The sequence below is a fragment of the Podarcis raffonei genome, chromosome 10 (genome assembly GCF_027172205.1).
Source record: "Podarcis raffonei isolate rPodRaf1 chromosome 10, rPodRaf1.pri, whole genome shotgun sequence".
Lineage (NCBI taxonomy): Eukaryota > Metazoa > Chordata > Lepidosauria > Squamata > Lacertidae > Podarcis > Podarcis raffonei.
In genome coordinates, this window is record NC_070611.1 from 58330758 (window position 1) to 58346797 (window position 16040).

The 16040-nt window shown below is 44.0% G+C and overlaps 1 protein-coding gene across 21 annotated transcripts in view; it reads left to right on the forward strand.

Annotated features, from left to right (window-relative positions):
• Nucleotides 1-16040, forward strand: part of WNK1 (WNK lysine deficient protein kinase 1) — a 108341-nt gene that overhangs the window by 82425 nt on the left and 9876 nt on the right. For 19 of the 21 annotated variants that reach the window (XM_053407123.1, XM_053407112.1, XM_053407114.1 and 16 more), the window contains 9 exons: nt 7-144; nt 1218-2620; nt 4875-4958; nt 7189-7275; nt 8747-8816; nt 10556-10629; nt 11209-11852; nt 13531-13733; nt 15764-15943. In XM_053407123.1, the coding sequence (XP_053263098.1) occupies nt 7-144; nt 1218-2620; nt 4875-4958; nt 7189-7275; nt 8747-8816; nt 10556-10629; nt 11209-11852; nt 13531-13733; nt 15764-15943 (2883 nt within the window). The remainder of the gene's footprint in view (nt 1-6; nt 145-1217; nt 2621-4874; nt 4959-7188; nt 7276-8746; nt 8817-10555; nt 10630-11208; nt 11853-13530; nt 13734-15763; nt 15944-16040) is intronic. The other 2 variants (XM_053407116.1, XM_053407122.1) reach the window with 2 other exon arrangements.

The window sequence follows — 16040 nt, forward strand, 5'->3', positions numbered from 1 at the left end:
CTTTAGGTGTTCCTCCTAACTCATTGACGCAGGTTGTCCATTCTGCTGGAAGACGGTTTATTGTCAGCCCTGTACCCGAAAGTAGGTTACGAGAACAGAGATTTTTCACTTCTATCCCATCAGAAAGTGAGCTGCTTGATATAGGTGAGTTAATCACCATTCCCAACACAGCCTGCTCTTACCACTAACAGAATGTGTGGATTTCAAGGAAACAGTTTTACAGGGCTTGTATCAATAATGAATTTATTATTTGTTTCTAAAGGCATGTCTCTCTCCATGTGTACCTACCTGTGTGTTGGGTTCATCTTCAGAGGCCCTTCTCAGTGTCTCCAGCCAAATGAACTGCAGCTGGTGGTTATGGGGGAGAGAATGTCCTTGCCTGGTGTCAGCTCCAGGCAAATGCATTTTTTAAAAAATAAAAAAATCCAGGCGGTTTAATTTGCTGTAGCTTTAACATGTTTTTATTTCATCTGACTCTTTTGTAATTTTTATGTTGGAATTTTGAATGGTTTTATTGTTTATTGTGAGCTGCATTGAGAACTTTATTGTAGGGTGGCTTGTAAATATTGTAAATCAAAGAAAGGGAACGATTGGCCTTCCAGCTGTTGTTAGACACCAACTCCCATCAGCCCCAGCTAACAGAGCCAAGGATGATGGGAGTTGTAGATCAGCTGCACCTGAAGGGCTGCAGTTTCCCCATCTTTGTGGTAAAAATATATAGGTAAAATGAAAGTAAACCTACCTTCTTTCTTTATTAGCATGGCATAAACTGTTGTCATCTATTTGAGTGTGCAGTACTGTGAAAGTTATAGTTAGAAATAGAAAATTAGGATTCCTAGTCATAAAGGGGTATCTAGCTGCCTCTTGCATCCATAAGCTATCTTGCATATATATGCTTGTTTCCAGTACTTTATAAGCCTCAGTGACTTGAATTTGTGGTGGTTCACCGTTGCTGAAACCTGTGGGAGCAGGGGAATCAGAAAAATAACTAATTGTGCCACAGTGTTCCTCCTTCCCCCAAGTTTCCTTTAGGTAGAAAATGAAGACGCAGTCAGTGCAAAAATCTTTTGCTATAGAAAGTACTTATGGCCTTTGATATCTTTCAGAAATCGAAGTTAGGCCCATTGATTTCAGTGGGGCTACTCTGAGTAAAACTTCGTTAACTACCACCCAGTAAGTTTCTGCAGAGAAGCTGACTTTGCCTCTCTTCCTTGCAGTTGCTGCTTCTCCATCTCATGGCCCTGGAATGAATCTCTCTCACTCTGCATCTTCACTCAGTCTGCAACAAGCTTTCTCTGAGCTCAAGCACGCTCAAACGACGGAAGGACCAAGCACAGCTCCCCCAGTTTTTAACCAGGCTGTGCCACCTTTTCCATGCCTAAGTTCAAGCATGAATGGGGGGCTGCCACCAACATCAGTGCCTGCTCCTTCTGCCTCGGTTCCTTCCACCACCGGTGTTTCTTTACCAGCAACTCAGTCAACAGAAAAAGTGACAGCAGGGCTTCCGTCGGGTGAAGAATTGCCAGGCTCCAGCTCTCCACCACCAGGGTTGCAGTCACAGTCAATTAGCGGAGTGCCTTCCAGCGTCAGTGCACCTTCTTCTTTGTCCACAACTGCATCCCAGGCGGCTTCTGCTGTTGGGGAAATTGTTCCTAGTGTTAGCACCCCTGCTTCTTTAACATTGCCACAAGCCGGAACGACAAGGCCTAGCATTACAATATCAGGAGTTGTGGCACCAACTGCGACATCTCAGCAGGTTGGTGCTGGCAGTGCTGCCACGGCCGATTCTCAAACATCGGTCCCTGTGTCTTCGGCACAGAGCGTGGTTTCGCAGTCTTCTCAGTTGAACACCAGCGGCTCTGTACCCAGCCTAGCTGAAATGGTGGTAGTTAGTGTGCTGCAGCCAAGGTCAAAAGCCGAACAGTCACCGGAAAAACCACAGCAAGTCAGCGGAGGTGGACTGCCAGCGCCTGTTTCTGTACCTATACCTTCTGCAGTAGCATCAAGCATAACTAGCTCCATCTCACAGCCACTACCCATCCCACCCACAGTTACCTCATCTAGCTTAGGTGCGGCAGCAGGCGCTGTCTCTACCCCAGTATTACCTGGCATTCTGCCATTGGCACAACCAGTAACGAATGTCCCTGCAGTCCAGCAGACTTTAATACATACTCAGCCTCAACCAGCTCCATTAGCCAATCAACCTCATACTCACTGCCTGGAAGGGGATGTTGACAGTCAACCCAAAGCACCCGGCATAGATGACATAAAGACTTTGGAAGAAAAACTCCGGTCCCTTTTCAGTGAGCATGGCGGTGTCGGAGCAGCTCACCCATCGGTATCCCTGGAGACATCACTGGTGGTGGAGACTACAGTTATGCCTGGCTTGCCAACCACTGCTGTTGCGCCCACAAAACCTGCAGCACCTGTTGCAAGTACCAGTATACCACCAGCCAGTTTGATTCTTGGTCCAACAGGCTTACCTATTGCGACTCCAGTAGCCACACCTGGGCAAGCAGGCACTCCAGTCACTTGTGTTACTACTACAACATGCAGTACAGCATCAGCAACAGCCAAATCAGGGACACCTCCTTCAAAGCCACCTCTTAGCAGGGCACCGGTAAGGAATCCAGTGGTTTTATGAATGCTTTTTAAAATATCCTAAGCTAGGAGCCTTCTAAGACTGACCTGGAACATTTAGTTACTCCTTCCATGGTCAGTTCTGTGCATTTAGTGCTTTAATTCAGCTGTTCTTCCCCACATTTGTTTGCATACCTCTTAAGTATTGGTGCTTGCCATGACCTCATTGTGTACAAAACAGGGAAGAAATAATGTATCACTAGCACCATGGGCTGTTTTCATTTCAATTCACATTCTGGGTGGCCAATAGCCATGGCAACTTCTTCAAATGCAAGGCAAACGTCTGACCAACATTGAGACAATTGTTGCAGTTTGCGGCTGAGCATCAATTTATTAAGATGTAACAAGAAACATGCATGTGGAGCGTGCATGTACACACATTGTTAGCTGTTTTTGGGTGGGCATATGAGACCTGTTTTGTGACATGTACATTCAGTAAATAGAGAAGATGTTAAGTGCCAAAGTATGTAGTAGGTTTTGTAGTCTGATGGCACACTTGCCATATTAACTGTAGTCCTATGATAAACATGGGTTGTGTCATCGATATAAATTCTACAGGGGAAACTACAGTTGGAAAAGATTTGTGGTGTTCACAGAAATTTCTTTCAGATTGTGTAGAGTCAATTGTTTCCTAAAACTGTCCAGTGTCAGAGTAGATAGCACTGACTTTCAGTTCATTCATGTTGCCAAAAAGTACTGTACACAGTGATTATTCCAGGCTGAAATTTGTACAGCTATGTGTTTTTAAGAGGGAGTTGAGAGAGTGTTCAGAGATCCCGCATCTTACCTTTTAAACTTTCATTTCTATTATTACATACGGAAGTCGTTGGAATGTTCTGTCTAACTTTGCTATGAGACTGATGTGCTTCATTCTACTGCCTTTTATCTAACAACTTTTTGGTAACTTAGCTGAGTTTTTCTTGCATTTTGCATGTTCAACCTTCTTTTAATAAAACACCCAGTAGACTGCTAGTTTACATGAATTCAACTAAACCCAAACATGCACCATCAGTCCATTTTTAGCTCCTTTTTACACTTTTGGTTGATCAGCCTTGCAAATAATTACAGTAACCGTAATCCACAAATACTTACTTTAGCTAGCCAGACCTTCTGAATGTACTTGTGCATCAAAGGATGGCTTGAGACATGCCATATTGCAAACTACTTGCATGGGAAGAGAGGTTTTTTCCTCTCAGTATAGCATGGTGTGTAAACAATAATACACATTCAGTAGTTTCTATCAAAATGGCTACAACAGATGCTTTGTTGTAGAATGGTAATAGGTTTCTAAGCATGAATGCCATAAGATTGTAATACTAGGCACTGTGGATTTCTGTAATGTTTGCTGTGCCTAACTATGTCTCATGAATCAGTATCTGAGATAACAGTGTTATCTTAAGAATTGTTTGGAGAAGACTGCTAAAAGTATTTTCCTCCACTTGGGGCTATATCACATACGACATTATTTTGTGCAGGGACCGCAATTAGTCTGCTGGAAAACTAGGTACAGTATTACGTGTTACAAAACAAAACAACTGCCACACGAGTTTACAAACTTCTGTGTAGAGTAGTTTTCATATAGGAAGGTAACATGAGTAGAAAAATGGTCCATGTATGAAATGAGTATAAAAGGCAACTCTGGCATTGACCTTTGAGAGCCTTTACCTGGTCTGGGTGGTATTCAGCTAAGTTTTACTCAGAGTAGACCTGTTGAAATTAGTTGCACCCTTAGTCACGTTCATTCAGTTTAATAGCTCTATGATTCTGTGAAAACTTGGCTGTGTATTGCCTTGTTTAAACTGCCCTTAAATACGGGGGTTGGTTGTGTTCCCTCTAATAGCTTTCGCTGCACTTTATGTTTACAGTCAAATAACCCAGATCCCACTATCAATCCAGTAGCAGGTAGGAGGGTAGGAAATCTGTACCAGGTGTTAGTGAGAGACAAGCAGTTGCCAGGGAGTGAGCAGAGAAGGGGCAACACTATAGAAATGGGAAGTCAGAAAAAGGTGGCAAAGCGTCCAAGTGCTGGACCATGTTTTAGCGTATCCCCATCTTCAGGGATAACATGCTACTTGTGGTGGTTGAGTCAAAGCACATTGTCTCAAAATTTGTTTCTATTTTGTTAATAGTACTCCTTCAGTATTAAAGCTTCTACAGCGAATTTTCTTTTTTCTATATGATGTTACAATCTTTTTCTTCTGTGACTGAACTTGAATTTTACCATCTATTCATAGGGGCCACTGGTAGGTTCTGAACTTCCAGCTGGCACTCCAGCCAGTGAGCAGCTGCCACCCTTTCCAGGACCTACACTAACTCAGGTGCTATATCTGCTTCTCTTTTTTTCCCTTTTCAAAGAGCATGTTTAAATTAAACTCTATTGCATGTTATTTCTTTCTACACTTTTTTTTACACCGAGTAACCTTTTCTTTTATAAAAATTGAAATGGTTTCTTCATTTGATACTCCTTTTTTCCTTTGAAGATTGCTGTGCCCCAGTGTGCAAGCCCCACAAAGAAATAAAAGCTGCTGAACTTCATGAGCACTAGTTTAAAGCTACTTGTACTTTCTTGGGGTCAGCACTGTAGACCCAAAACAGCTGGAGGGCCGAGTTTGAGGATGCCTGTTCTAAACTAACCTTAGCCACCTCATCAGTCAATGCTGCTATGATATTTTCATGGCTGGATATGTAAACAAACTCCTGAATAAATTATAGCAATTAAAGGTATATTTTTATACTTTTACTTAGGCCTCTCTTTCTGTTTTCATACTATTCCTTTATAACACAATGCTAACCATGCTTACGGGTGGCGCTGTGGGTTAAACCACAGAGCCTAGGACTTGCTGATCAGAAGGTCGGCAGTTCGAATCCCCATGACGGGGTGATCTCCCGTTGCTTGGTCCCTGCTCCTGCCAACCTAGCAGTTCGAAAGCACGTCAAAGTGCAAGTAGATAAATAGGTACCGCTCCAGCGGGAAGGTAAACAGCGTTTCCGTGCGCTGCTCTGGTTCGCCAGAAGCAGCTTAGTCATGCTGGCCACATGACCCGGAAGCTGTACGCCGGCTCCCTTGGCCAATTAAAGTGATATGAGCGCCGCAACCCCAGAGTCGGTCACGACTGGACCTAATGGTCAGGGGTCTCTTTACCTTTAACCATGCTTAAGATGTTGTAGGAAACGTAAGATGAGGCACACTTTGGGTAAGTGTAATGTCTCGCTTCCACAATGGCCTGTAATGGGTTTCATACCTATCTGGAGAGCAATTTCTAGGCTTTGTCCTACAAACATGATGGAAAGAAACATCTCAAAAATATTAGTCTGATATTATGTGGCATTGCATGCCTAATAGCAGATATTCTACTTCCGTCATAAATTGATTGAGGTATGGAGTCATCAATACAGAGTCATGTATGATTAGAGCCAGATTCTTACATTTTAGTACCTTGGGGAAACAAAATGAATCCATGGAGATGTTCTCCAAGGTCTGAAACAGAGGATGAAATGTAAAGGATGAAATTTAATGAATGCACATGAGCTGGTTCCTTTGATTCCTAGATTATTGGGTAGATAAAACAACTGTGTTTGCCTATGAAGGCTAAGGACTGGTTTATATGGAGGTTTATATTGAGGTGCCAAGACATGGATTGAACGGATTTGACTGTAGTTGACTTTTGCATTGGTCATATAATAACATCATGTAGCTTGTTTGCTTTCAACAGACATCTTCTGAGCAGTAAGGAGTGATTCTTTTGGAAACTTTGTAAATGACAGTGTGTTAAATGTTGGATGGGTAGAAAAATGTAGCCCAGAGTATTATGGGAATCTGACATCTCAACAGTCACCTGACTGGCTCAAGGATGCTTGTATTAAGGGTGGAATTCAACTAAGCTATACTCAGAGTAGACCAATTGAAATTAATGAACATGACTAATTTAGGTCCATTAATTTCAATGTTCTACTCTGAATAAAGCATAATTGAATACCATACAATGTGCCCATTTATTTTTCCTCTTATTTCCTGCCATATAGCTGTTGAAAACTGGAAATAACTGTTCTCTGAAAGTTTAGTGCACCTCAACTCTGGGTATATATATCATGTAAGCAGCAGTCCATTCTCAGTTCACTTTATACACCTAAAGTAGGCTGTTGGCTATAAACATTTATCCCAATAAAATAGTTTCCAAGGTGCCCACACAGGATTATTCTGAAGGAGGCTTTGTGTCTGTGTCTTAAGTGACTGAGGGCTGTGGGCTGTGGAATACACAAACACAGGAGTTCTGGACTCTTCACTAGGTTTCTTTAAAAACATGAAATTGATTAGCTTCCGAGAAGCTTGACTGCTGCATTGTATGTTGTTGTAAATGACATTATGGTGAAGTAAAGTCACATCATGAATGTTCTATGATTAAAAGATGATAATATTGTGGTCTTCTGCTTAATCATTGAATTTCTGATGTCACTTCAGAATTCTGTTGTAGAATTCAAAATAGTTTAGATGTTACACGTATAGCAAGGTTTAAAGGGGCAACAGCTAACTGTTCCTACTTCCTGCAGTCCCAGCAACCTCTGGAGGACTTGGATGCCCAGTTGAGAAGAGCCTTGAGTCCAGAAAATGTTCCAACAACATCAGCTCCTGCCGGTGTAAGTTTTACTGAACTAGTGACCAAAAAGTTCAATATGCCCATCTGCGTCTGCACTGCTTCTGTGTGATGGAAGCCTAGGGCAGAAGGGACATGTTTACCAAGGGCTTACAACTTGCAAGGTTCATTTCCAGGAGCTGGAGGGGTGAGCAGGAAGCAGTTGGTTTCATTTGGCCCACCACAAGCTCTGGAGTACAAGTATTTATGTGGCTAACGAGGGAAGCAGGATTTTTTGCTTAGAGATTGGGAGAGGCAGTCGTCTTTTGCAGCTATGATGAGTGGAGGCACCAGGGACAAAATAGATTATTGGCTTAGAACAAAGGTGTCATTGGTTTATTGCCTGTTTCCATACAGTTTGTTTTGTAGTATTTTAATTGTGGTTGAACCTGATTCTTGTGTTCTTTTTTTAAATGGAAAAGCAAGAGTGGTCAATGCGCTACCCTCCAGATATTGTTGGCTACAACTTGCATCAACCCCGGCTGTTGGCCATGCTGGCTGGGTCTGGTGAGAGTTGCCCTCCAGATTTTACTCAAATCAATCATGTTTACTACCCCTTCAGTATAAAATAGGCACCACATACCTTATTTTAGACTCCATTTATACATGTAGAGGTCTATGTATTCCTCCGTGTATGTGCAGGCCCTACATCATGCTATGCTCCTCATAATTACATACACCATTCTCTACTCTTTATATATACCGTATTTTTCGCACTATAAGACACATTTTTTCCCTCCTAAAAAGTTTTCTGTGTTGAAGTTTTTTGCGTGTGAAATAGTATTCAGTCATGTGAACCTCCACCTGCAGCCCAGACACAACTTTACCATCTCAGTGAGAACTAGCATTTTCTCCAACTATGAAAACAGGCAATGGAGTTGTATGGAAAACAAATTGTGTTATATGAAATATAAGGCCTGTACAGTGGAACCTTGGTTCTCGAACTTAATCCATTCAGGGAGTCCATTTGACTCCCGAAACCATTCAAAAAACAAGGTGTGGCTTCACGTTGACTGCAGGAGCTTCCTGCACTCAAGTGGAAGCTGCGTCGGATGTTCAGCTTCCAAAAAGCATTAAAAAACCAGAACACTTCTGGGTTTTCGGTGTTTGGGAGCCAAAACGTACGTGTACCAAGGCGTTCGAGAACCAAGGTACGACTGTTATTAGCAACAGCAAAGCTGTTTTTTCAGGGTTTCCCCTCCCCAACTTTAAGATGCTGTGGTGTGTGCAGAATCATTTGAAACAGGATGGCCTTGCATATGCTAATACTGGATTTGGGAAGGCTGCTTAAGGAGAGGCCTTGGCTTGCTACAGTGGATACTCGTCAGTGCTTTGCTTTGGTATCTGAAGCTTAAGAGAATTGATGTGATCCCATGAATAACTACGGGCAAATTAGTGCCCTGAATTTTTTTAAAAAGAAAAGGAAATTAGAATATTCTGGTGAACTTTATTTTGTTTGTTTGTGTTTTTCATAGCCTCTGCCATCAGTGGCTTCTACAACGGTTACTGGAATGGCATCTGCACCAGAACAGCCTACAAATACTGGTAAGAACCTTTTGGAATGAACAATGTCTGAACAAGAACACTTGGTGTCTGCTGTTTGTTATACTAGAGGTTTGTTCATGAATCCTGTGCAAAAGGATTATAATCTCAAAAATATTGGCTTTTGGAACTCTACCTCAAAACAAATGAATAATAATTAAAAAACACCCAAGTGATTATGTGGATAGTTTGACACAGGGTGAAAGTACGATTGCTCTTAAGCAGTGACTAAAAGGATCTGTAGGGTTCATTCTTTTCCCAGTAGCTTTTATGGGTAGCACATTCCCTTTTGCTCTTTAACAATGATTTGATTGTACTGTGGTCACTCAGGCATTGTAAATATTCAGGCTGTGCACCAGATTTGGCTGAAGCCTGAACTGAATTGGGCCAGTTAGGGAGGAGGGGAATCCCAAGTTGGTTAGAGGCAGCGCCAGACTGAGCCAGGTTGGGCTGCCTGGAACAATCTGGGGCTGTTAGGGAGTGGGGCATTTGTTGGGATGCAGGAGAGGCAGGGAGTCTGTTTCTCCAGCAAACTCCCCGCAGGGAATGTGCTGGGGAAGCTGACCCCTGAAGGATTGAATTCTCTGGTAAGCATCTAAAACAGTATTCATTTTGCAAGTCTCTCTTGCTGTTGTAATCTTACCTGATTTCCTCCAGCACACCAGCAGCTCCTTCTGCTGAAACCGAACAGGGATTTGCATTGCCATACAAGACCCTATAAAGAAAGTGCCTACTGCGCGGCCGGCTTCTGCCGCCTCCATCCACACTACTCATTGCTCCCATCATCAGCCTCAACAAGTTCCCTTCCTGCCTATCTTACCCTTTAAGCAAGCACCAAGCACATCCCATGGACGCTGCCGGGTCTTGGTTGTTCAGGCTTCTCCCACCTGTGCCATTCCTTGCTGCCACCCAGCTGTCCCTTGAGGCCTTTCAAGTGGAACACACTGCATCTTCCTTGCCAGCCTCTGCTTGTGCAGCACCTCTCAGATGGTGAGGGAAGTGAGCGCTGTGTCTCTTTCCCCACTCATGAACAGGAGGTTTCAGTCCCGCTGACTTTCGGGCCCTGCTCTGCCAGTGTGCTCCCTGTGGGAAAAGCTCTGGTGGAGCAGCTCCCAGCAGAATTAAATCCTGCCCTGGGATGAGGTAGGAGGAGATGCAGAGTTTGCTCCTTTCCTCTCCACTCCCCCAGTTGATTTGGGGCTAGATCTGGGCCTGGTGTTTCCCACATCAGCCCAGGTTTTTGGGGGGGACATGCACAGCCTTAGGAAATAGGTCATTGTTTTCCCATTGCAACTTTAGTTTTACACTAAAGTTATTTTCTCTTGTAAGAATTGCTTGCTCTTCTCTTCCAATAGGGCCTAATGAGAATATATTAGTAATTCCTTTAGGTTTCTCTTGGGTAGACAAGCAAAATTTCTGCGAGTAGAATCCTGTCATGTGTTGTCAAAGCCAATATGAAAATAATCAGTTTTTGTTAAGGAAATGTTCAAATGAGGTACCACATGCCTTTTTGTAGAAGGTGAATACTGCGTGTTCCCAAAACAAAGCCCCCACCTACCCCTGGTTAACTAGAAAAAAGTAAGATGACTTAACTGAAACTGTTAAAGCAGTTTTGTAACAGCTTCCTTTGATCTAATTAGAGGAACACATTTTTGATTGACTTTTCTCAGAGAATTTTGTTCACAAACACAGTGGGCAAAAAATTGAATTGCAAATCCTCTTCCCACTTTTCCCCATTTCAGATTCTCAGGATGCAGGAAGCTGTTCCACAACTACCACCTCAGGAGTTGCAGTTCTTAAGATGGGTCGTTTTCAGGTATTTTACAGCATTTTGTTGTGTCTACCCTAGAAACTGTGTGACTTTTATGGTTCTTATTTTATAGACAGGGAGCTGAGACTAGAACAATATTGTACAACTGTTATGGCTGCTCTGGCCCATCAGCATCTCAACAACACTCTTGCCCTTTAAGCATTACTAGCATTCTTCAAAAGATGCCCATCTTGTCTCATTATCCATTTTCTCCTTTCATCTTGTGACTGTGGTATTTGGTGTCAGCACCAGTTTTTATCAGAAAATGATCTAATGCAGTGGTTGGCTCCTTTTGGAGGGAGAACTGTTTAAAATTGTTCTGACTTTTTATGTAAAGCCTTGGCACAAACAACCCTTAGTTCCTGTGCCTTACTGTAACTGTAACTAAGCCTGTACATGTGAAGCAGATCCACATATTTTTCTGTTTAACCCTGCTTCCACTTTCTTTTCCTTTTTGTTCTGCATCCCCTGTGTCAAATTTCAGACAAAGCTGCTCAAGGCAGGAACCTATCCTCTTACACTGTGCAAAGTGCCACTCTGTAAAGGTGCTCTGGCTATAATACTGTATGTCTCTATTGTCTCTAGGTGTCAGTAGCTGTGGATGAGCAGAAAGAGAGTGGAAGTAAGCCCAGGCACTTCGACACAAGCAGCTCAGATTCCTCATCTTTGTCTAGCAGCAGCAGCCCTGAGAGTACTCTGGTGAAGCCAACCTCCAGTGGGATAGCCGAAGCCATTGCTGTTACCTCTGCAGATGTGGCGGATGGAGTTTTTTCACACACTTCCACAGCCAATTTGCAGCCAACCAAGGTTGGGCGTTTCCAGGTGACGACGACAGCAACAGACCAAGTGGGCCGGTTTTCTGTGTCTAAAACTCAAGATGAGGTGACCTGTGTGGAGAGAGAGGTTCCTGCAATAGTCCCTCTGGCTGTAAACTCTGAGCACGTTTCTTCTCCCATCAAAACTCCTAAACCAGGGCTTATCGCGAGAAGGCATTCTCTGCACCTGAATGGGCCATCGTCTGAGCTGGAAGCTGCCTTCCTGAGTGGTGCAGCTAAGGAGCAAGATGATGGCTCAAGGAGTCCAGACTCTCTCCATCCACCTGGGTCAAAGATCAGTCTTCCAGTTCAGAGCCTTAGCAACTCATTCAACTCTTCCTACATGAGCAGTGATAATGAGTCGGACATAGAAGATGAAGACTTGAAGTGTGAGCTGCGCCAATTGCGAGAGAAGTAAGTCCTCTTGCCCCCCACTGACTTTTTTAAGAGGACATAATGAGTAGAAGCAATACTTGATTGAAAGTTTTATCCCGTGTAGGGGGACTAAAAACAGTTATCTGCAGTCAACACTTGCAGGGAATTTGTATAGTGAGGTCTACAATATTCGTCCCCTGTTTTTCTAGTGGAATGAGTGCCTCCTTGCAATTAACATCTCCTTATTAATGGATAGGCAGCAGAGGTTGAGAAAATAGGGGCTTCTCTTAGAGTTCACAGCAGAGGCAAGATTTGAACTGGAGATGTCTGGGACACTGTTCAGTCTTAGGTGCTAAAAATGCATGAGCGGACTAGATGTCTAGCTCTTTAGTATTTTATGAGTGGACTAAAGTACAGAGCTCCCATGCTTCTGGCTTTCTTGCTTTAGCTAATTGGAGATTCAGGTGATTCAGTGTTGAGAATTTCATTCCTCCTGTGCTGCAGATGTGTGTGTGGGATTGTTACATGTCACATGTCTGTTTACATTCCAGCACTGATTGTTAGAGTCTCGTGAGAGGAAATTGAGATACGCTGTTTCCGCTCTGTATAGCTTTTGCTTTTGCAACTCTCTCTCCGAGGAAGACAGACAGAGAGGAGCCATGTTTTCTTTGTTCTGTTACGTTTGGTTTAATTTGCAATAAATTAGGCTTAGATGTTACTCCTCAAGGCTGAGCTTCTGTTTTGAACTCTGCTTGTCGTGTGCTCATGTCCCTGGATATGGACCACATCAGCGTGACAGGAGAGTGATGAATCCCAGGTGATGCTGCATTGTGGGGAGGCACCAGGCCTCGGCGTTCATAAAAGAATTAGAGAAACAGTTCCAAAACTGCCTGGGAAGAACCTCTGGGTTTCCAGGATACTGGATACAGTTGAGCCAAGAGAGAAAAATGGATCTGAAGCCAGGGGTGGGGATCTTGTGACCTTCCAGATGTTCTTGTACTCCAGTTCCTATCATCCCTGTCAACTGGCCATGCTGACCTGGGCTGATGAGCTTAGTGTATTATCTATTTATTTCTTTAAAAAAAACCAGACTCAGGGGAGGTTGCAGTGATCAAAACATAATGAAGCACAAGAAAATAAATCAACACAATGAAGTAAAGTATCAACCATCTGTCCATATATTAATATATAGGCCAAACCTTAACGTTCTTGAAACACATGGTGGTCCAAGGTTCCCCATTTCTGATCCAAAGGAACCAGGCTCATCTAGGATCAGTGAACTCCAGGAGTAGGCAGTTGGCAGGGGGAGAAAATGAAGGGCAGGGGAAGAGAATTTAACTACCAATGGTCCATGTGTTTTACAGTAAATGTCCACTTTTCCCACTTTCCTCTCCTCCCCACCCCCTTTATATAGCTATAAAATCCTTAGTACAACAGGAGAATGCTGGGGTGGATTTTTTCTCTCCCCTTTTCCTCCTGAAACTACTTGCTTCTCCCCCTTCACTAGCCTGTCCTGAACTGCCCTGCACTTTTGCATGCTGTTTGGAGCACTCCTCTGAGAGGGTGGTAATCCACTATCATACTGCGTGCAGCCCTAGTTGTATAGGATAATGCCTAGATAAATAGCTTCTAATCTGGGTTCACTTCTTGTCCATCCATTATTGGGATGATTTAGTGGTATGAAAAGTGACACATATTTCCTTTCCTGTTCATTTAGGCACCTTAAAGAGATCCAAGAGCTTCAAAGTCGCCAAAAGATGGAGATTGAACTGCTTTACACGAAACTGGGCAAGGTACCTCCAGCAGTAATCATCCCTCCTGCTGCTCCTCTGTCAGGCAGGCGAAGAAGACCCACTAAAGGAAAAGGCAGCAGGTCCAGCCGCAGCAGCTCCCAGGGTAACAAGAGCCCTCAAATTTTGGGTAAGACACTTTAGAAATGGCCATGGGTTGGGTAAGTTGGCTTTGTGTAGTGTCTTGTGACTTTTTGTTTAATATGGGCTGCTTAATATGGGCTCGACTGGCTACCATGAACTCTCCTGCTGCAAATTCTCCTTCCAACTGCCACTGATCTTTATCCCACTTCCTTCAAGGAGCTCAGAATAGTGCACATGATCGTTGCCTCTCTCTTCCTTTTGTAATGTAGATTAAGCTGAAAGCAGGTGGCTGGCTTTCTGTTTCATAGTGAGCTGTATGTCTCACTGGCAACTTGAACCAGGGGTGGGGATATTTTTGTGCTTGGCCAGCCAAATCCTTATTTCCCCACGCCTGGTGAGCCAAATTTGACAGGTGTGCGGGGTGCCTACCTCTCAATCACCTGACGTCACTATGATGCCATGTGACATTGCACTTTGAAGCCCTGCAAAGGACACTGCAGGGCTGTTGGAAAGTGTTTTGCAAACAGCCCAGTGCTGCTCTTTAAACCTGGGAAAACTGGAGCTTTAAGTAGCAGCTTGAGGCTCTTTGTAAAAGGGCTTTCCAACAGCCCTGCACTGTGCTTTGAAGCAGCATGCAGCAGGACTGAAGTCTCCACTCCTCAGCAGATGAGTGGAGACTTCCAATTCTGCTCTCTGCAGGGATCTCAGCAGGATTTAACTCCCCTCTCCATCAGCGGATGAGCAGAAAGTTAAATTCTTCTGCAGTTCCCTGTGGAGAACTGGTTTGTGCAGCTAACACAGAAGGCAACCCCATGCCCCCAACAATCATCTGGTGCCTCCCTGCCCATCAGTGTGGCAACAGCTGATTGGCGGGTGGGTGTGATTTTGAAGAAATAGCCTGCCTGGACAAATTGGGGGCCCTGTTGGACCAAGATATGCCTGCAGGTCAGAGGTTCCCCACCCCCAGAAACCCAGGTCTCCTCAGCTCACGTTCAGCTGTCTTTATCCACAACACCACTCAAGTGTTACGCAAAATGTAAGCACCAAAGTTGTATTCCATAGCCTTTTCACTGTGCGTTTTAGACTTTAGATAAAAACTCAAGAAGTGCTGAGGGATTGTATTGGGTAAAGCAAGGCTTCCTGGAGCATATTTCTGTGGGGTATGTGCAGTGAAGACATGCAGTTAAGGTGTTTATTGTTTACTGCCTTGTAGATTTTAATTTTAAGATATGGAATGTAAATATAACTAATTAGTCCTCTGTTACCGTACCCAGTAGAAACAGGTGGATGCTGAGTCTTAATTTGTGTGTATTGCCCTTGTTGACAGAGTATTCTTTCGATTGTTAGCCACAAGCAGCAGTGTAGCAGTCCTGTGAAAGCATTCCATTTTTTGGCCTGTGTTCATTTCTCCCATTAGCTGTTGCTGGTTTCAGCCTAGTTTAATAACTAAAGCAGGGGTAGGGAACCTCTGGCCCACAGGCCTAATCAGGCCTTGCATAGCCCCCCGTTTGGCCTACAAGGCCATTTCCCTCCATGCCATGCTGACCTACCGCACACACAACATAATCAGATGTGATGTCAGGTGAGGGGCAGGTAGAGCCATAAACTGCATTCCCAGTTGTCCATTGGCAAGGGAGATTTGCTGTCATGCATGGGAAGTTCTATTGGCTGATATATGGTAGTTTAAAGCCCTTTTTTTCTGCAGGAATTGTCTCTGTTGTAGTGTAGTGCAGCTTATCCCTGCAAAAAGCAGCAAAAAAAGTTACTGCCTGTCAACTGATGAGTGGCAACTTCAAGCCCACTGGATTGTATTTGCTACCATGTTTCCTGGTAGCACAGCTGGTCTCTGCAGAAAGCAGGCACCCACCAGTTAAAGTGGGCCACTGGAGTTGGGGTAACCCACAACTAGGCCCCCCCAGCTGGATCCAACTCCCTACCCCTGATCTAGAGTTCCCTTTTATGTGCCAGCAGAGGTCATCCTTAAGAAGTGAAATATGAACACTGTGCATTTGGGATGGGAAAACTTAAGTACCCATCATGTTGCCAGTGTCCTGATTTGCTTCCCTCTCTCCCTAGGCAATCTGTCTGCTCAGAGTGCACCTTCGGTCTTGCCCCAACAGCAGACCCTCCACCCTCCTGGCACTGTCCAAGAAACAGGACAGAACCATCTGTTACAGCCTCTGAAACCATCTCCTTCTAGTGAGAACCTCTACTCTGCCTTTACTAGTGATGGTGCCATTTCTGCGCCAGGCCAAGGTAAATGTTGTAGATTAGCAGCATGGAGAGAAACGTGACTGGGGGCTGAGGTGGGGGATTAAATATCCTGCTACATTTCAGATTATCTCCTTCATAG